The sequence below is a fragment of the Mixophyes fleayi genome, chromosome 5 (genome assembly GCF_038048845.1).
Source record: "Mixophyes fleayi isolate aMixFle1 chromosome 5, aMixFle1.hap1, whole genome shotgun sequence".
NCBI lineage: Eukaryota > Metazoa > Chordata > Amphibia > Anura > Limnodynastidae > Mixophyes > Mixophyes fleayi.
The window spans coordinates 249,991,094-250,013,031 of NC_134406.1; the positions used below are offsets into that span (position 1 = coordinate 249,991,094).

Consider the following 21,938-nt stretch of genomic DNA (forward strand, 5'->3'; position numbering starts at 1 on the left):
ATGGAATTCCTTGCTTTTCCTACTACGAGAAATATTATAAGATCCATCCCTGCCCAATAGCATCACACCCTCCATCTGTCCCTCTTTTAGGTCCAATGCACAGTAATTGTAGCACAGTGTTAGCATTGCTGCCGTCACAGAGATGTAGGTTCAGGTTAGATTATTACTTGCCTCTGTGTTTACATGGGTATCATCATCACCATCTATTTATATAGCGCCACTAATTTCTCAGTGCTGTACAGAGAACTCATTCACATCAGTCCCTGCCCATTGGGGCTTACAGTCTAAATTCCTTAACACACACACACACACACTAGGGTCAATTTGTTAGCAGTCAATTAACCTACCAGTATGTTTTTGGAATGTGGGAGGAAACAGGAGTGCATGGAGGAAACCAATGCAAACACGGGGAGAACATACAAACTCCTCACAGGTAAGGCCATGGTCGGGAATTGAACTCATGACTCCAGTGCTGTGAGGCATAAGTTCTAACCACTGAGCCACCATGCTGCCCATATCAGTCTGGGTGCTCTGGTTTCCTCCTACAGTACAGGACATAATGACACGGCATGGTGGCACAGAGACCCTACCTGTGCCAAGTGTGTCTGTTTGCGTATTAGGGAACTTAGACTGTACAGTGCTGTCTAATTGGTGATGCTATATAAAGTAAACCATAGCACCTTCTCTCTAGGGATTAATTATGATTATTTATAAAGTGTTAACATTGGCAGCAATGATATGCAACAATTAATGGAATGATTTTAACATTTACACAAACATGAGATAATAAAAATGGAAACAATGGAGTGACGGAGCGCAGAGCGCTTTAGAGACACGGATAAAAACAGGAGCATGTCCTATTTTCCCTGTCCTTAATCAACCATCCGCCTCTGTAAGGTACTCGTACACATGGTCAGTCCGTTGTTCCATAGAGTTCAATGATCTACAGACAAGTATCATGTTGAAAACAACAAGCTACTGGAAAAAGTAATGGTTCTGTATACTGCAGATACACACACACACACTCTGGACTAGGAGCTACAGTATTACCATATGTAATACCTCTTCAGGTAGCAGAGAGGTCCCGGAAAGCTTTGATATCCAGAGGAAGCTACATGAAGGAGTGCAATCTAATATCAGATAACATTCAATTGGGCCACTCTAATCTGCGTTTTACTTACTGTACACTCACATACACTGTGCACATCCCTCACAATCTCCTCTTAACTTTGATGTGTCCTGAATAACTACTGATGAGAAATCAGGTGGGGGTTAAAAGGCCTCACAACTAACACACCAAAAACAGGGAACACAAACTGCAGCCACAGTAATTACAACTTATCTTCTCAATGCAAAAGATGTTAGCATGCAATGTAAATATTTTTCTACTGTCCATCTTGGGAGATAAGGATTAATGAAAGCTTTTGTACAGTGTGACCCTTTAAACAAACAAGGAAGTGACAAGAGATAAGACCAGGAGTGTGAGATGGTCAGCATGGGCTTGCAATCTAGAGAAAGCAAACAACCCAGTAACGCCTAACTTGTGACTTTTTACATACAGAATCAAAACCTCAGGAGGAATGTCTTCACCTATTCAGCATAAGTAGATGGCACAAGATCTCTACATATGAAATAGAAACCCTAAAATGTAAGCAGTATGAGGTGTAGATACACAGATTTACTATGATGACTCCTTTGCAGAGCTAAAACTGAATTTCACATAAGCTCATAGGACAGTATGGAAACAAAGGCTTTAAAAAAAAAAAATTGCAAAACTTAATCCCCCGCCCCCCATTCAGGAGTAGTGTGGGGCGTTCCTATGGGGCCCCCTTATTGTGCAATGTAGGGGTCTCTCATACTACCTGGCCTCACAATGGAGAGCCTGATATTCACATTACATGCGGCTGTGTGAGTTCGCTGCTTGCCCCCAACGCTTATAAATCTCAGCCCCAGCACATAATGGTGTTTTAAAAATATTTTTAAAATGATGGAATTAGCTTTAAGAAGACATCTTGTGATATCCATAAATCTCTATGCACACGTTCCTATGGTGTAAATGGTATAACAAAGCTTAAGATGGTTAACATTGTATTAAAATTTTGGTGTATTTGAACGCAACTTATTATTCTATAATCAGCCACTTTAGATGGGCAAAGGCTTAGTGGCGTTAGCTAGGGTTACACTTGGGAATTGCCATGTGATGGCATCTAACACCATCACTCAGAACATTACATGTGTAGCCCCCTAACCTTACTGACATGAAGTCTGTCATGCATATATAATCATTTCCTCTCCATTATAACATGTAGGGGGAGATTCAATTCAACACCATATGTATTCAGAACAGTCCACGGTGACACATCTCTGCTCATTTTTCCTTGCATCTCATATAGGAGAAGTATGAGTGGTGATTTCTACCGTAATAGACAGCAATATGCGAATCCAAACATCAAAGCTATGTCCTACGGCCCCTCACACTGAATCCTTCCCGTAATAATGTCATATACAAATGTTTCTATTAGGTCTTTATATAAATAAACATGATCTCCCCTGCCATAACACTGTTATTAGGAAGAGTCAGATGTCCCCTGCCATAACACTGTTATTGGGAAGAGTCAGACGTCCCCTGCCATAACACTGTTATTGGGAAGAGTAAGACCTCCCCTGTCATAACACTGTTATTGGGAAGAGTCAGACGTCCCCTGCCATAACACTGTTATTGGGAAGAGTAAGACCTCCCCTGCCATAACACTGTTATTGGGAAGAGTCAGACCTCCCCTGCCATAACACTGTTATTGGGAAGAGTCAGACCTCCCCTGCCATAACACTGTTATTGGGAAGAGTCAGACCTCCCCTGCTATAACACTGTTATTGGGAAGAGTCAGACCTCCCCTGCCATAACACTGTTATTGGGAAGAGTCAGACCTCCCCTGCCATAACACTGTTATTGGGAAGAGTCAGACATCCCCTGCTATAACACAGTTATTGGGAAGAGTCAGAACTCCCCTGCCATAACACTGTTATTGGGAAGAGTCAGACATCCCCTGCTATAACACAGTTATTGGGAAGAGTCAGACCTCCCCTGCCATAACACAGTTATTGGGAAGGGCCAGACCTCCCCTGCCATAACACGGTTGGTTATTGGGAAGAGTAAGACCTCTCCTGCCATAACACTGTTATTGGGATGATTCATAATCAATTAAAAAACACCTTTAATAAGTATCCTTTATTTCTAAGGCACCACAAAGGCTCTGCAATGCTGTGCTGAGAACATTCAGTACAAGGCATTACAGAACATAACAAAAAATACAGTAAACTACAAAACAGGCAAAACCAGTATAATACACATAAATCAATTAACGGCACCAGCGGTAGAGGGGTGCTCAGCAGGGAACATTCTCTCCCTAAGGCTGGAAGAAAGAGGCTTGAGAGGTGGGGGAGCAAGCGAGCACAAACTGACCCTGTACCCAGGAGTATGGGCGTAGGAGAAGGGAACACAAGCCAGTGTACTGGTGGTGTAGACACAAAGGTGGAGGGTACGAGGAAACAGAATCTGTTTTGGTCGTTTTATGCACAACCCCCCAGCGACAATCAAAATCCCTGCGCCGTTTCCACTTCCCAATATCGATGACAAGGCAGCCCATCAATTCACTAGACACATCACTGAGGAATGGCACGTTGTTTTCAGCAAACTGAAGGCTATCTGCTCAGTGATATTGGTTCAGATCACAGGCTGACTCCACAGTGTGAAAGTTTGGGGTGCACTTTAATAAGAGTAACCCTTGGTGGTGTAGGACATGTTTAACATGGATGGGTAAACTTACGAAGAAGACAATCTATAAAAACTGAAAACATGAAACATTTATAACACAATAAAAGTCTAAACACAAAGAAAGCCGCCATGCACAATAAAACATTACAAAGAAAACAAAACTGATTCACACAAGGCGGTTTACCAAAGTGTCACATTTATATTGCGCTGTTTATTAACAACAATGAGTAGAGAGCTGCAGCGTTGTAACCGCTTATTGTGGAATGGGTGTAGGACACTGCAGTACAATCTCAATGCTCAAACTCTGATTTATGTCAGAAATAAAGTTGGGATTTTCACTGTTAACTCGAAACATACCACCGAAGGGATTCTGTAACAGTTCATAAAATGTCTTTGTTTTGTGTGTGTGTGTGTGTGTGTATTTTTTTATAATAATAAAAAAAATAATACACTAGAGAACAAAATAAGCTACATCAGCCTGTGTTGCAAGTATAACCCTTCTCTAAGAAAGACAAAAACTTATGTAGCATCGTGTGTAAACTGCGAGAGGGAGGGAGGGAGTGGTAAAAGCCGAAACTGCAAATAAAGCAGGTGGTATAATTTTGAGGAGTGACTCAGAGTTTAATGGCATTACCAGGTTATTCTTGCAGACTAATTCGCACTAACTGCATGACTTCAATGAAGCTCTCAGCGCTCATGCTGACTTCGATTTAGTTCAACTGCTATTTGATGCATATCAGCTGGAGTTTTATTCACTTCAAACTACACTTCATTTAAGCAGGCTGCTGCTCCGCTCATTTATTTTTCTACTTTATTACTCATTGGTTGCTATTGTTGAGTTTACATAACAGACCAGTGCAGTGCGCTGTTTAGGTTTACAATGGAGGTGTCGGCGCTGCTGACAGACACAGAACACGTCGAAGAGATCGCTTGTGACAAACAGGAGACAGAAACAAGAAGAAGATGTGTGAAACGAACATATAGCACGTCAGCCTGCTCACATACAAATCCCATTTTCTTAATTCATTATGTTGGAGGGAAAATGCTCACTTGCAGGCCTGGCCAAACTGTGGCTCTGCAGGTGTTGTGAAACTACAAGTCCCAGCATGCTTTGCCAATAGATAGCCTGACGACCGCTGCCAGGTTATGCTGGGACACGTAGTTTCACAAGACATGGAGAGCCTCAAGTTGACTAGGCCAGCTCTACGATATATCTAGATCTATATTACGCTATATATACCGATATATACACACAGGTGGAGGGTAATTCTTTACCTTAACTTTAGATTACCTGTCAAAAGACGTGAAGATTGCACAATTCACTCCTAACCACGTCGCACTGCAGTGTTCCTTCTACTAAGTGTACTGAAATTAGTATGGTGCATTAGTTCCAATTGGAAGATTAATGGGTAAAACAAACAAGAACCACAACAGCAGCATCTCCATAGGAGGGGGGAAAGTGAAGTTTGGCTTAAAGGACCACCGAAATATTTGCTTTCTTTGAGACAATACTACTAGCAACATTCACAAATAGCTATCATCATCATCATCGACATTTATTTAAATAGCGCCAGCAAATTCCGTAGCGCTTTACAATTGGGAACAAACATTAATAAGACAATACTGGGTAATACATACAGACAGAGAGGTAAGCGAACCCTGCTCGCAAGCTTACAATCTATAGGATGCAAGCTTGGTATGACAACATTCCATTACAGAACCCACATATAATAATGTTCTACAAACTTTTCTTCAACATGAATATGGATAAACCAACATTTAGAGAGATCAAGAAAGAACCACGGATATTTACAATAAAGGCCTGTACTGCAGAATTCAATACTAAAAACTACAACATATCTCTGTACATGTTATGCTCAAACTACCATGAGCTGTAATCTATATTTTTGTCAGAGGTCGGACGTTCTGGCGACACAGAGGTCGAACGTTCTGAGGATATAATCTTGGCGTTCCGCATTTGCTTCATCAATCTGCTCTGTGTTTGTACATACGCATTTTGCGCCATGTATAGTCTATGACCAGAGCTGGTATGACAACAGTTAATTACTATGTGGTGTGGTTGGGGTAAGACTGCGAAAATTAAGGCAAAACTCTACCAGCTAAACGCAATTATGCAGCCAAATGCAGAAAAAGACAAATATTTTGTAGAACTCATATGAAACTATCACTTTTCTTGTTCTTAGCAAAGGCTGACCAAGGTACCAGTGAATGCTTATCAGCTAGCGACAAAGCAACACTTACATGCTGCCTTAAAGCTACAATCTAAAGACAAGTGTGTGGCTTCTGGTCCCAGTGTTCAGCCTTCCTGTCCTCACATGCCAGCAGGACACTATGTGCATTAACACTTTAAACAGCAGGCGTGATCTTTTAAATTTACAGCCTAAACAAGTTGTAGTGTGTTATAGTATGCTAATTGCACTTCACCTCCACAGGGAGTCTTGTTGACCTCCATAGACTATAACAAAAGTCCTTAAACTGAGTTACTTGGTTAGGCCACTTTAGATACTGCCCTCCTCATGCTCTCCGCAGGTTGTAAAGACACAGGATACAGACATCTACTGATCACAAAAGGGGCAATTATGTTTTCATGATGATAAAAAGTAAGATGCGTAATATTATACATATGCTGCTGTTCCATGACAATGTCATACACACAGACATGATCACCAGGCATGTTATCCTACAGCCAAATAACTTCATGAGGATGGGTATTGTAGGTGCAAGGTGGGGTAAGATGGGGCATTTCTCAATGTCATTAATGCATGGTGCTTAAAACTACAGAAAATGCCAAAAAGAAAAAGGACAGAGAGAAGAAATACAAAAACAAAAGAAAAATATAAGAAACAAATGTACAGAGTCATTTAGGGCTCCTCCATACCTCTGAGCTAGGAAAACGAGTATAAACGGATTAAAAAAATTTCATGTTTTCCATGCACTTTTACCAATGACTAGAAGATAACAGATGATGATGATGACTTGCAGTGAGGTAGATACAAAACACTCATAAAAAAAATAAAATCTTATTTCTATTTATCTATTTGGCACCGTTTAGCCCCCAGACTGCATGGAAACTATTCAACAGATCTGTAGAACCCACTTCTGCCTCTTGGATATACTGTTATATTAGGGCAATGCTTGGTTCCACTATAATGCACTCTTTCCCATTATTGGGAAGGCCTGCCCCAATTTTGTGGAGATATTTTTCAGGTGTCCACTCTGTAGTTTGGTCTTGCTAGTGATCTTATAAAAGGTTTACTTTCTCGTTAATCTGCCACAAACACAGATATCAAAGCTTTTGTCTTTATGCCCCATAAACAGGTCTGTAATCGTAATACTTAATGCCTTCTGTCACTACTGTATATGATGCATCTAGAACGTACCTGAAAAAGAGAGGTGAAACGGTGCCTCATTGCCTCAGTGTATGTGCATTGCTGGATAACTGGACTACAGCACACTTATCTCAATGGAGAGGACTGTGAAATATAGTGTTTTATCATTATCATCATTTATTTATATAGCGCCAACATATTCCGTAGCGCTTTACAATTGGGGACAAACATAATAAACTAATAAACAAACTGGGTAAAACAGACAAAGTGAGAAGGCTTTATAAATATTTCTCACTGCAGGCACCTTCAAGTTAATTACTAAGTTTGTTAGAGCTCAATGGAACCAATTTCTCTTCTAGATGTTGTTCACATCTTCTTTCAAACAGAACCGTATTGGTGCAAACTTTACGGACACTCGCTGGCGATTCAGCATCAGTAATCCCAGTGTCTCCGCACCTCTGCTGTTCATGAGTGGAAGCAGAGCACCCAAAATCCTGCATGCACAATTATCCAACTTCTCAGACTGACCTGTACGTTATACAGTGAACAAGCCCATTACATATTACATGATGGAGCAGTTATCCAAAATCAGCTAAGCAACAGAGGGTGGTCTACATTTTAAAGGGAACACCACTGTTTGCTTTGGTTATTTAAATGCATATCACTATTTCAATGTTAAGATGAAATGTAAATGAGTGGAATTGATGGTTTTGTTGGAACATTAATATATTACAGTTGTTTCCATCAGCTAGAAATTTCAGAGGACACGTGTCAAGCGAGTTTGCAAAGACAAATCCTTAGCTACAGTCTCTGGAGACACCAGCAATAAAGATACAATGATGGTGACAAAAATGTCTGTGTACCTTATTCCCAACATTTCACAACGAATAAAATTGGTGAAATCACTGCTGGACCTTGGCCCTTAGAGCAAAGGTAGCAAAAAAAAAAATTTAGATGCCACAATCAGTTCGGGAATAGCAGTACAAAGAGAACAGTACATCTCCTTTAAGTAAATGCCGACGACATAAGCTATTCACAAAATGTTACAAAATACACATCAAACTTTTAAGGACAATGAAAAATTTGCTCTTGATGAACTGCAAAATGCAATCTATCGAACTGGCAACTGGTACTAACACAGGAGAATTAGGTAGTGCCACATTTCCAAACTTTAAATCTGGCATCATCATTTTAGAAGGCAGTAGAGGGAACAAGCCCATAAAATTCATCCAATTTCTTATGTGGTTTTCAGGTGCTGGCTAGAGAACGAAAAGAGCATTAACTGCAGATAGGTGTGAAAGAGCCCAGAATGTCTTCCCACCCAGCCACGTGTTATTTATGTAAGACAGATAATGGAGATAACTTTTAGTTACTATATCAATGGTAAAATGTCCACATTGCAGAGCTTTATAGCGGAGGATACTTTTCAATAACAAGATTGTAAAATACTGGCAACAGATACAGCCCTATCCTGTTCAGAATCAAACAGCAGAAAATAAAACAGAGAAGGTCGGCTGGATAACGGCCAAATGACTATCATATCCTTTTCATTTCCATGGTTCTGGTTCAAAGTTCAAGTCTGTATTTAAACACTTTTATGTTGAATTTTACATTGAAACTCAAATCCAGAGTGCTTTCTTGCCAACACGTATAAAATCTGCAGCTGAAACCAGAACCACAATATATTCCGTTCCTCTAGGGTCTTTAATCCTATGGGAAGACAACCATTGCCCACATAACGAATCTTGTGGCCCAGCAACAACGGGGTCCAGAGTGAGAGAAAAATACACTCAATCTGGCTGAATGCAGATTCCTCCATACCGCAATCTGATTCAGGGATACTCTGGATTAAATGAACTACAGATAGTTCTGAAAGCTGTATCAGATGGTCAGTGTGTCTTCAGAACAGACAACTTCTGACTCTGCAACGGTTGGAGCACTACCAGTCAGTGCCTAGGGGAACCCAAAGGTTCCTAGACAGCAACAGGTTATCAGCATTCCAGTATTGGGTAGTGTTTTAGGATGGAGGAGATCCTGGGTGGGAAGGTAACAATTGAGAGACACAATGCACTGGCACAAGGGGATGGATGGATTTGATGGACATCCATTTGATGTTTTACTATGTGGCCCAGTAATTTCTATTTATGACCAAGCACTTATAATTATGAAGCTTATAAAGTGATAACATTTTGAAACTTACCAGGACTGGGGGAGTCTGAGCAGTTTCCCGTACAAGGCTGTGCTGAAGGCCGGTATCACTGGCACAGGTGAGCAGTAACAGCCTTTGCTATCAAGTGATGTGAGCCCAGCTTGAAAACCAAACACCTGCAATATAGATCAATCATGACATGTTATCAATGCTTCCTAGGTCACACGTCTCCATGACGCCTAATCTCTGGCTGGTAGAGTACATTGGGAGCTGCAGAACCACAGATAGCCAATGGCTGATCTTTATATCGAACAAGGTATGAATATAATAAGCTGGACGGGATACGGTATAAAAGCAGTGCATCTTCAACACATATGGCAGATGCTAAATGGATTTTGTATATAAAAGACAGGTCGGTGGTACATAGGGAAATGGCAGTACTTGCCTCAAAACCAACCCCACTGTACAAGCAGTCTACAGGGACAATATGCCAAACTATAGCTGAAACTGAGGTTTGCTGTGCTTGGCAAACTGCAATGTGAAACAGCGCCAGAAGTGAAGCACGGCACCAGACAACAGGGGGCGGCAGAGGGAAGTATTGCTATTTGCACTGCGAAAACATTGCTAATTTCTAGCTTTAAGTGGATAAGTTAGAGAACACTGTTAAGTTATATTGGAGGAGGAACATTCTAAGTTTTTACTATTAAAATTAAAAATTATTCCAATATAACCTGCTTCAGAAAATTACTGCTTTCTCAGAGTTTCCAGGAAATTTAATCAACACACAAAATAAACCGATGTGATTGGCACAATCTTCCCACAATAGCTGCACGAGTGCCTCATATAATTTTCTTTATCTAAGGCCAAATGCCCATTGGCATTTTCTAGCGCAAGTAAAATCACAAATGTGTTGAAATCATGTTTGAGGCGCGATTTTACTAGTGTTTGTATGTTTTCCAATGCACTGAAATGCAATAAAAAGTATGTTCCAAAAAGCCACAGCAAAAGAACGCAACACAAATAAAACCGCCAATGGCTACAGTAACACAAGAGACACAGATTTCTAACATCAGCCAGCAAAATGCTGTTCCTCCCTGTGTGTAGGCAACATATACACATTAACATATACATAGATCTACATCACAAACCATGTGAACACTAAGGTAACATTTTAGCTTCAAACACATATAGTCATGTATAGTCTTTTACTCTCTCATCTCACACAAAGTGTTGATTTTTTATCACACGTCAGGTACCGGAGAAGTCTCTTGTACGATATTCCCCTGAACATCTGTCCCACAACGACATGTTGGAACCCATAATTGGTTCCATGTCTTCATACACATAAGCATTTGTGTTTCTCTGTGATGGCTATATTGAAGAGCTTTGATGTTTTAACTAGGTACCTAAACGATCTGTGTATGTATTTCTTTGCTGCCCTTTATAGGCCATAGAAAAGTTGTTTTTTGTGTCCGTGATGTGAAATGCTGTATAGATCATTAAAAGCTTTACATTTTAACTCCTGCGTCTACAAATCATTGACCTTCAATGAGAAGTCATTGTTATTTTTTAGTGCTAAAGTTTATAATTTAAACAATACCAGCAAAGGATCATGGGTAATACTGTAGGATTGTTCTGTCTACCAGACGTCCTAATATAAACCATAAAAAAAGAAAATACAACACCTGCTCACAAGCCGCTCACATATTACACAAGTGATCATCTACTTCCCTCCAATATCAATCATTTTGGGCAGCTGCCATTATAGTCTAATTCTTAAGAAATATCTGAAAATTTAAAAATGACATTGGAATTGGAAATTAGCTGGGAGGTGGGGGGAGAGGAAACATGATAGTGAGCCATCTATGGGACCACATGCAAGGGATGCTAATATTTGTCTGGCGGAAGCATGCAAGCGATTGAGAAAAACGAATTGAAAATAAATCCTGTGTAGCTCTAGCTGATGATGATTGTGTGTCTGTCTAAGCGAAGGTGTCAGAGAGAGACATAAAAGAGAGAGAGAGAGACCAAAAAAAAGAGAGAACGCAAGCGACATAAGAGAGCGAGAGAGGGCGCAAGAGACATAAGAGCGAGATAGGGCGCAAGAGACATAAGAGAGCGAGAGAGGGCGCAAGAGACATAAAAGAGAGAGAAAGAGCGCAAGAGACATAAAAGAAAGAGAGCAAGAGAGAAATGAGAGAAAAATACAAATGAGAGAGAAGAGACGTAAGAGAGCGAGAGAGGGCTCAAGAGACATAAGAGAGCGAGAGAGGGCGCAAGAGACATAAGAGAGCGAGAGAGGGCGCAAGAGACATAAGAGAGCGAGAGAGGGCGCAAGAGGCGTAAGAGAGCGAGAGAGGGCGCAAGAGGCGTAAGAGAGCGAGAGAGGGCGCAAGAGACATAAGAGAGCGAGAGAGGGCGCAAGAGACATAAGAGAGAGAGAGAGTGCAAGAGACATAAAAGAGTGAGAGAGCGCGCAAGAGACATAAAAGAGAGAGAAAGAGCGCAAGAGACATAAAAGAGAGAGAAAGAGCGCAAGAGACAAAAGAAAGAGAGCAAGAGAGACAAATGAGAGAAAGAAATACAAATGAGAGAGAAAGAAAGAGACATAAATAAGAGAGAGACATAAAAGAGAGATAAATAAGAGAAAAGGGTAGAGTGAAGACAGTTGCAGAAATAGATATATAATGACAGTTATATTTCTTTAACAAGATTCCACAAGAGCAGCATTGGGATGGCAGGACTCCCACAGCCCTGTGACAACAAGCTGAGCTCATACCTTCAGGTAGCAGTGAGCGTAGCAGTGGTGGAGCAGGTTATCCGAGGGCTGGCTCAGGCTGCTCACAGTCTGGACCAGTTGCTCTGCATACATTGGCACAGAATGCTCAAAGTTGATTTTGTCAGCAAGTATTTTGATAGAAGGCAGAGGTCGTATTGGCTGAAAACTTGTTGTGTTTAAAGTGCCAATGGAATGCTAAAAAGAAAAACACACACAATTAATCCTGTTAAATGTTTCAGTGGGTAGTTTGCCAAAACTAATATTCAATTTCTTGAAGTTTACCTATCAACTACACAGAGCGGAGGCAGCCATTTTGTGGATAGATCAAATATTTAGCTAAGCAATTCACTAGTAATTAGTAACACGACCAAGGCATAAGGCACACTGTCCATCGCAAATCAAAGGCTGCATTCTTTCCTTTCTCATGAATATTGCCTCCGCCTACAATATGGCTGCCTCCAATGGGAGCGGAAGGCTGGTAAACTTTAAAAGAATGTATTAAACTGACTTTATTGGACACAAAACATTGATTTTTAATTTCTAACCATCCCCCATTCTAAATAGTCAGTATTTTATTTTATGTTCACCTGAGCGGACCAACAAACTAAATTCTAATTTATAATACATGAGAGTGGACCTAGATCATTGACATGTGTGTAAGTCATGTACGTCCCCACATTAAGCACTAAAGATGCTTCACCTACTTTCCCGACATGAGGGATCAGGTAAAGCCCTCCCGACACCCTCCATTCATGGTCACACCAAGCCAAGGATGTTACCTTTGTAGTAAGAAACAGGAAGTTGTATTTTTGCAACTTCCTGTAGGGTGCACCCAGTGGCTCGGTCAATCAAGCGGCTCTAACAGGACCACCAACGCCTAATCAGTCCAACAGAACGCTCCAAGACAGGTAAGAAGTGGTGGTGGGGAGGGCTTTACTCACTGTCTGTCTGTGTGACAATTTCAGCCTGTAGGTCAGTCTGTTATTGTGAGTCTGTGTCAGTGTGGCTCTGCCTGTTAAACAACAGCTTGGTTCTCTTTAATTGAACAGAATGTATTATGGGGAAAAAAATATACCATCTAATATAAATGATTACAGCTATTAGTTTGTTGCTCCTGCGGCACAGTGCTTTTATGTGTTTACAGAACTCCTCGGGGACTTTTAATATTCGTATAATACACAGCAGGGGATACATTATCCAATTGATAATCACCATTCCGCCATAAAAAAGTAATAAATACCAGTCCACACCTTCCGTTACTGCTTCTCTTTCCCACGAGAATGTTCTGAAGCTGCACCCACCCACCAGATTCCTCACCTCGCTCCTCCAGACTCTGCACTACACTGCTTTATAATACCCCAATAATGAAGACCTACAGGGATGCTTTTAGATAAATGAATCATTTCTGTGACATGCAAGCAATTCTACTAACCCTTCCCTAATACTTCCAGATGTTCTATACAGTAGATGACCTCACTGTACCTGATGCATAAGCTTTTCTTCACATTACCCCAAAGTATAAGTACTCCCTAAGGTCACTGTGTATCTGAACTATAACCCACTGATGATCCCCAGCTGGGTAGATGCTATGTATATTGTTATTAAAACTAGCAAGAGTATAACAGAGGACATTTGGCGTAGGATCTTCAGGTAAAAGAGCTTTGTGTCCTTTTGATGTTAAGCAGCACAATAAAAGCATCTCCTGAGCATAATACAGGAATACAGACGGCAAAGACTCAGTGAAAATCGCTGTATTTTATCACAAATTGCACAAGGCTGATGAAATGCAGGATCTCTGTGTAAAGCAGGTGCTACCACAAATTGGTGGTAATTATCTTCTTACGTCAAACTCCCAACTACCGAGAAGACCTCTTTTGACACTGCTGTGCAGTTTTAAAGAAAAAAAATATAATTTAAATGCAATTACGATGACTCCGATTCCAAAATATGTGTAATAACATGGACTATTAAATGCAACAGTCATGTTTTCCCCAAATCTCATTTTTTTTTGTAAATAGTTCAGCTCAGCAATGCTTAGAATTCCCTTTGTAGCAAAGCCCTTAATTCACCTAATGGTATTATAGTAGGGGTGAATGGTTCCTATTACAGAAGATGAAAAAGGACAGGAAGTCAGGGAGACTACAGAACACGTGACTTTGAAAATATGGAAGAGTTTAAATAAGAACTGATTAACTGTGGGCAAAACAGGACCACAATTTGAATGTAAATTTTGGCAGTAGCAAATTCATATCACACGTGCAGTGATATAGAACTCAATAAAGGGCCACAAGAGCTAAGGAGGGCCACACATACTTCATTTTAAGAAACTCTATATTCTTTTAGGAGTTGACAAATTTTGTAATACTCATTTTTATTGGCTGCAACGGTCATTTAGGTTGCAACTTGCTATAATTCGACCCCATTTTTCAATAAAATCATCAGAAAACATTATCAGCATAAACTTAATCAACCTGTGGCTTTCCAGCTGCTGTAGAATTTGGTTTTCAGAGAGTCCTGGGACATGCAGTTCCCCAACTGGAGAGCCATAGGTTGACTACCTCTACATCAACACATTAAGTACATACCTTCTCTCCCATTATGACAGGCATTAATTGGCCAAGCAGGTTGAATTCAGCCATAGTAATGGTGATGGAACACTTTAGTAATGTGACGCAGGTCAATCTCGTAGGAATGAATTCCTCTAATGACGCCACTTCCTCAGGACTGGGCAATGTCTTACATTCCTCCTGCAAAACTGAAGAAAAGATGTGAATGCTCACAACCTTTTCTTACCACACAGTCCTCTTGTTTTATGCCAGAAGAAAAAGCATGTTATATCATACTCCTCATTCCACGTCTACCTAAATGCGGCCATGAAGCTAACTATATCAGAGTGGACAAGACACATTCTGAGTTAAGTCATAGCACGACTCAGATACTACAGTAGGAGATTAGCTTACAATTCAAGGTTTATGGAACAGTCAATGACAGAAAGCATTCTATGGTCATGGATACAATCTACAGTCGGGGTGGACAACATATTTTTAGGGGCCTAACAAGTGGCCCACATTACATTTGTGGAGAAGTATCAGATCACATTATATCAAATCACTAGTGTAATGTGTTGACCAATGGTTGGTCAAGCAAGCGGATGAGAAGAACCTCACCATCTAATCCCAAATTAATCTGATGCAGAGGCTGTGTAAATACATTGTGCTCCCATTGACATTGGTCACTATTAATAGAACCAGAGAGGGAAGCATGTAACCCCTTTGAGGGCAGCATATAGTCCCAGGTCTGCTAATTGCAGCAATCCATTCAGAGTTATCGACACACTACAATGCGAAGTATAGTCATGTAAACTTCTCTATGGTGTTGAACCACAGAGGCGACCCATTGCCAGTGTTTCAAACTGTGGATACTGTAACTGGACATACCATGCCTAGCTTGCAAAAATGTTGGATCCATGCTGGAAATACCATAACCGAACCAAGTACAGCACAATCATCATCATCATCAACATTTATTTATATAGCGCCAACAAATTCTGTAGCGCTTTACAATTAGGAACAAACATTGATAAGACAGTACTGGGTAATACATACAGACAGAGAGGTAAGAGAACCCTGCTCGCAAGCTTACAATCTATAGGACAATGGGAGTTAGAAACACAAGGGCATGTGCTACATCATATTGCACAATGGACCAGCTAGAATGCAAAGGTAAAAGTATTGAGTGGGCTGTGTGTGTTGCAATGTTGGTCAGAGGGTTGTTGTCTTGCGTTAGCTGTGTAGAGGGTGGTAATAGGGTAATCTAGGGTAATTAAGATGGTGGTTGAGGAATATCATAACCTTGTCTGAAGAGGTGGGTTTTAAGTGAACACTTGAAGGTTTGAAGACTAGAGGAAAGTCTTATTGTGCGATGGAGGGAATTCCACAAAGTGGGTGCAGCCCGGAAAAAATCCTGTAACCGAGAATGGGAGGATGTGATGAGAGTGGAGGAGAGACGTAGATCTTGTGCAGAACGGAGGTGTCGAGTAGGGAGATATTTCGAGACAAGTGAGGAAATGTATGTCGGTGCAATTTTGTTGATGGTCTTGTATGTTAGTAGAAGAATTTTATATTGGATTTGTTGATATACAGGCAGCCAATGTAGGGACTGACAGAGTGGCTCAGCAGAGGAATAACGGTTAGTAAGGAAAATCAATCTAGCCGCTGCGTGCAAAATAGATTGTAGGGGTTCAAGTCTGACTTTGGGAAGACCAGTAAGGAGGGAATTGCAATAGTCGATGCGGGAGATGATGAGTGAATGAATTAATGTTTTTGCAGTGTCTTGTGTCAGATATGTGCGTATTCTGGAAATGTTCTTTAGGTGTATGTAACATTATTTAGATATAGAGTTGATGTGGGGAATAAACAACAGTTGTGAATCAAGAATTACACCTAGGCAACGAGCTTGCGGGGTGGGATTTATGGTCATGTTATCAACAGAAATAGAAATGTCAGGCAGGAAGCTTCTGTTTTTGGGTGGGAATATTATTAATTCAGTTTTTGAAAGATTGAGTTTGAGTTGGCGAGAAGACATCCAAGATGAAATGGCAGAAAGACAGTCAGTAACGCGAGAGAACACAGATGGTGAAAGATCAGGAGAGGATTGATAGATTTGTGTATCATCCGCATAGAGATGATACTGAAATACAAAGGAACTTATTAGTTTTCCAAGATAAGTGGTGTAGATGAACGACACATGTCATCATCAAGGTAAATAAGGCATCAAGATGAAGAAGTCACATCACATACAGAGGTACAAGTGAAAATAACATATATAACCATCACAATGTACCAAAACCAGTTAAAAGTCACAATTAAAGTACCATATAAAGGGAACATGAACTATACAAAAGTAGTGCTGACTTCCTTTATATTGCAAGATAAATGTTAGTAGCTTTGATGTTCACAAAATGTACACTTATGCAGGTATGGCTGACTTGGTGGTAGTTGCCATATTAGGCATAAGCAGGAAAACGATAAGGGGAGAGAAGAAGCAACAAGGTCATCGATCTATAATTATATTTTGGGCTCCTTCTGCAGTTTATTACACAAAGCAGTCAAATAAAACACCCATATATTTCCGTCTTCCCAGATATCGCTGGCTTTTGTTATGTAGACAACATAGCCATACCCGCTATGTTGTAACCAAAGCAATCTGCCTAATTAATAGATTACAATAAACAGTGATCCTGGATACCTGGATTAAAACAGCTGTACGCCTCATATTCATGATCGAAAGAACAAGCCACCATTTTCAGGATCCTGTGCACAGAGCTGCTGTCCAGTCGAAGGTCGATGGGGCCGACCACCAGACGCTTGATGGACATCTCTTGTAAGCTGCTGACTTCATCTGTCTTTACTGCGGGGAAATCCTGGTGGTTTACAGAACCTGGCGAAATAGAACACTAAGCATGACATGTTCTACCAATAACATGTACATTTCATTTTGCCAAATCCGAACTGTTACTTCCATTGCAAGCTCTCTGCATTTTACTTTGTGGATGTAACAGTGTTACAGTTTGTGGTTTTCTATGTTAGATAACCAATCTGAAAAATGTAAATAAACATTTCTTTAAAAATAAACGTAATTTTTTTTTAAGAAAACGGCAGTACCACCATTATGGAGACAGGAATTCCCTCCACATACTGCCTCCCAGATTGCAAGTGATTGCAAGTTAATTTACTCCACTTCCTAAGACATATTGTTATTGTAAACTTTATTCCTGAAACAACTCCAGGTGGTCTCTCTTGACTTATAGTACTATAATCCATTTGAAAACGTTGCAAGCTATTACCTTTATGGGGGAGGGGAGATTTAATTTTATGCTATGTGCAGCAGAGTGCCTCCGGAATGGTCTTGGAGGTATTCTGTCTCAATGTAACAATGAAGATTTTTTTTTGCACCAGACAGAGGTTGGCAGAAAAATCATTGATGTTCGGCTACACTAGTACCAGCAAATTAGTGCAGCCGAACATCACGTTGATGTCCAGCAGCACATTGCGGAGGATTGATTGCCCCCCAATATCTTTTAACCATGATGTTTGCATTGATTACTCAGAATTAACATTTTATAGTTCTCTTTCTAATACAAGGCAGACAGTAGTTATAAAATATAATGGAATTGTTCAACTATTAAGCTTCAAAATCTTTTATTTGCAATTCCACGGTACTACACTGGGCTGTATAAGCCAATCTTAATGTATTTCTAACATATCTCCGTATAAAGCCATGAATGGAGAAAAGTCCGGCTAATTAAATATCTGAATCTGACAATATGACAGAGTGGAGGATGCCTACAGACAAATGAGGCCATGGAAGAGGACAGATTACTCCAAAAACGTAAACATCCAAGGTAAAATTGAGGACAGACTGTCAAGGACCAGGTGGCACTGAAGGAAGTGTTTGTTTCTGTTGTTCAAGGGAGTACAAACAAAAGAGGAAAGGAACTTGTACCTTTGCCACTAGTACACTCCATTGTATATAGGTAATCCATGTAGAGTGCTCCGAACCTCTGCATTCCGGCTATCTCTGTGTACGTCTCCTATCAACAAAGCAAACACAGCTCTAGTCCCAGCACAAGAGAATCCCCAGATGACAACAGGATAGACACAGTATCAGAGACATGAGCATGTTTGGGTTGGAGTGTCAACACACAGGGCGGCTTATCTGTACAAATGAACAGATGTCATCCTAAGAACTTACCTTGTCAAGATAGGTAATGAAACGTCTATGGCCTCTGTACAAAAGAAATACCTATACGTCTGCAGGACGGACACTTTTTCCCAAGAGAGTAATAATGGCTGGTTAATAAATACCTGTAATCGGTCGCCAATGCTTCCCTTCACATTTTTTGCATGTCATATAAAAAGATATAGATATATATATATATATATATATATATATATATATATATTCAATTTGTAAGGGGAAATACAGTATATTAGCCTAGGTGATATTACAATATTCTTGTCCTGGTAGGAGCATACCAACACTCATCAGTGGAACAGGTAACAAACAAACCGGCAAGTGTGAGAATAACTGTTATAAAGAACAAGTCGGATGTACGGACCTTGATTTGTAGACAGGATGCATTTGACACCACAAAGTTGACAAACTAGTTTCCAGAAGCCTCACATCCATACTCTGTGTTATTGTTTATGCATGGATTGTATACTTGTTGGCCTTTCCCTTCCCACTCGCTAAGCTGAGATACTTTGTGCTGCTGTTAACTTTTTAATAAACCAAGATGGACAGTGATAACTGGGTCCATACTAAGCAAAGTGTTTGGTGTATTCTGGGAAATCAGTTCCTCAGGCGTACAGGACATAACAACAGATGACCTCACAAAACCAGTGTTTAACTAAACCTTTAATGGCAGAACCCAACTTGTTTCAATAGAGTAAGCATGTCAATTGTAACCTCCCCTAGGTGTCTGAAGTTTCCTCTGTGTATAATACAGCACTCAAGGCCTGAGCTAGGGGCACAATGGTGAAGGCAAACAAAATATGACAGAGGACATCCTTGACAAGTGCTTCTATGTATCGCAAAGAGAAGGGAGATAAGGGTTTGGTGCCTTAACCTATCAGCACAAAGATCGAAATCAAAATTTACAGAGGTAATGGCAATACTAAAATTAGGACTATGATCAAGTACACCTTTTAACATTCGAATGCCTTGTCTACAGAGTTGTTACTGGTGTATTGGATAGTTTTAAAGCGTTACTAGGATGTTCTCAATAGAAGGAACAAACCAAGCTTGATCAGGGTATAATATAACTAATACTAGTATTGCAAAGCAACCCATTGTAACCTTACCGTAAAACTTGGTAGTTGACAGAAAAGACTGGTATAAAAGTTTATGGGATCATGAAAAAGGTTTGCAATCACTGTCATACCTTGTTGAATCTTGTCTGTCAGGCTAATCATTACAGCGCACCTCATATTAGGAGATAGAAGATTTATTGTAGGCAAGAGCTTTACACCTATTCATATTTGTATATATTGCATGTACACATGGCAATTTAATGATAAATTTAAACTGGCTATGTATTTTGGGCAGCACGGTGGCTAAGTGGTTAGCACTTCTGCCTTACAGCACAGGGGTTATGAGTTCAATTCCCGACCATGGCCTTATCTTTATGGAGTTTGTATGTTCTCCCCGTGTTTGCGTGGGTTTCCTCTGGGTGCTCCGGTTTCCTCCCACACTCCAAAAACTAGTAGGTTAATTGGCTATCAAAATTGACCCTAGTCTGTGTGTGTGTTAGGGAATTTAGACTGTAAGCCCCAATGGGGCAGGAACTGATGAATTAGTGGTGCTATATAAATAAATGGTAACAATAATAACATTAATAATAATTTTGTCATCTTCCTCCCAGTTACCAAACCAAGTGGAATTGTAGTTTTTTAACGTAGTCTTGGTGAGTAATCGTCATATCTTGGACATCACAGCAATTCATCGAGTGCCAAAAAGCAAGATTTGCCAGACCTGTGTTCTGGTTACTATGACGGAAGGGAGCAGTTGGCCACAGCCATTTAAACTCCAGAGGCGCCTGATCGCTACATGTAAGACCAAATTAGACCTATCAGGCCAAGCTGCTGGATCCCAAGAGGCCCTAAGACTACCTGCACATTGAAAGCGAGGTCACCGGACAACTGCATTTTCAGGCGGGAAAGTCTGAGATCCAAAACATGAAGGGATTTTAGGGCAAATAGCACATTGGCTGATGGAAGTGCCATATGTGGTCAGTTTTGGTGCTTGCTCCTCCACACTTTCATCTATTAGTACGTTATACAGATATTTGTTCTTTTTAATCGAGAAGATCTACTCCTATAAACATACCACGATAAGACCAAAAAAGAAAAAGTTATAAAATCGTATAGGTGAAATAAAATACTTCACCAATTCATTATTTGAAAACAAAAACAATTTCTACCTTGGGGTTTATATATCGGACTGCTTTAAAATCTATTGAAACAAAAGAAAAAGAAAAGAAGCAACAGGGAGGACAGAACAGAATGGAATAATTTTGGTTTACCACACATTTCAACAGAGTGGGTTCCACCACATTCCACTTGTGTCTGGGAACATCAGAACCCTTGTCATGTTCAATTTGGCCAGGGCTGGCGGCATTAGTGAAAAATTACAAAGCTAAAAACGAGAAGGTTCTTTTCCATGGAGTCAGGAAGACAAAGAAAAAAATATATGGTAGGATACTTAGGATTAGAGACATCAAATAGACATGAAACCCAGAGATCTGACCATGGATAAAGCAATTTTCAGTGAAATTACACATAGTCCCTGCCAGGTAGGATGCCCCCATTTGCACTGAGTAATGTGACAACATGGAAAGCAGACGGAAATATTTTCTTAAGGATCTCTTGTGGTCACGATTTCATTCTTTCTAAGTTTGCGGCAGGCACACATTATTTTGAACAAATCTCCAGGATAAAATGCAATATACAAGCGATAATGTACTACATAAAGTAACAAGTAAAAGACAGGAATGTGTGTCTGTATAAATGCATGATGCCGAAGACCAAACTCTGATGTGGTTTTAATGTCTAATAACAAAAAGCTCTGCTGTAGCTTCTAATATCCTCGTTACCTACAGCAGGTGTCAGAATCCATAACTGAGCTTAATAAACACTCAGGTGAAGGCATCACAGCTGATATAAAGTGTAAAAAGCATCATTTACATAGGCTTTTGCTTTCTTATTTGCTACAGTCCTCTGCTGTATTTCATAATAGGGTGTGCAATTTTTTACATTAGTCGCTAATTATAGAGTAATTGTTGGTCATCAAGGAATTAAACACTTCTTATTTTGACGTTTTAGTAGA

At 40.2% G+C, this 21,938-nt stretch overlaps 1 protein-coding gene across 5 annotated transcripts in view; it reads right to left on the reverse strand.

Annotated features, from left to right (window-relative positions):
- The window catches only part of VPS13B (vacuolar protein sorting 13 homolog B), a 718,815-nt gene that overhangs the window by 598,026 nt on the left and 98,851 nt on the right, over positions 1-21,938 (reverse strand). For all 5 annotated transcript variants that reach the window (XM_075213864.1, XM_075213863.1, XM_075213867.1 and 2 more), the window contains exons 12-16: positions 18,555-18,642; positions 17,298-17,489; positions 14,636-14,805; positions 12,051-12,245; positions 9,323-9,447 (exon numbers count right to left, since the gene is read on the reverse strand). In XM_075213864.1, coding sequence (XP_075069965.1) covers positions 9,323-9,447; positions 12,051-12,245; positions 14,636-14,805; positions 17,298-17,489; positions 18,555-18,642 — 770 coding nt within the window. The remainder of the gene's footprint in view (positions 1-9,322; positions 9,448-12,050; positions 12,246-14,635; positions 14,806-17,297; positions 17,490-18,554; positions 18,643-21,938) is intronic.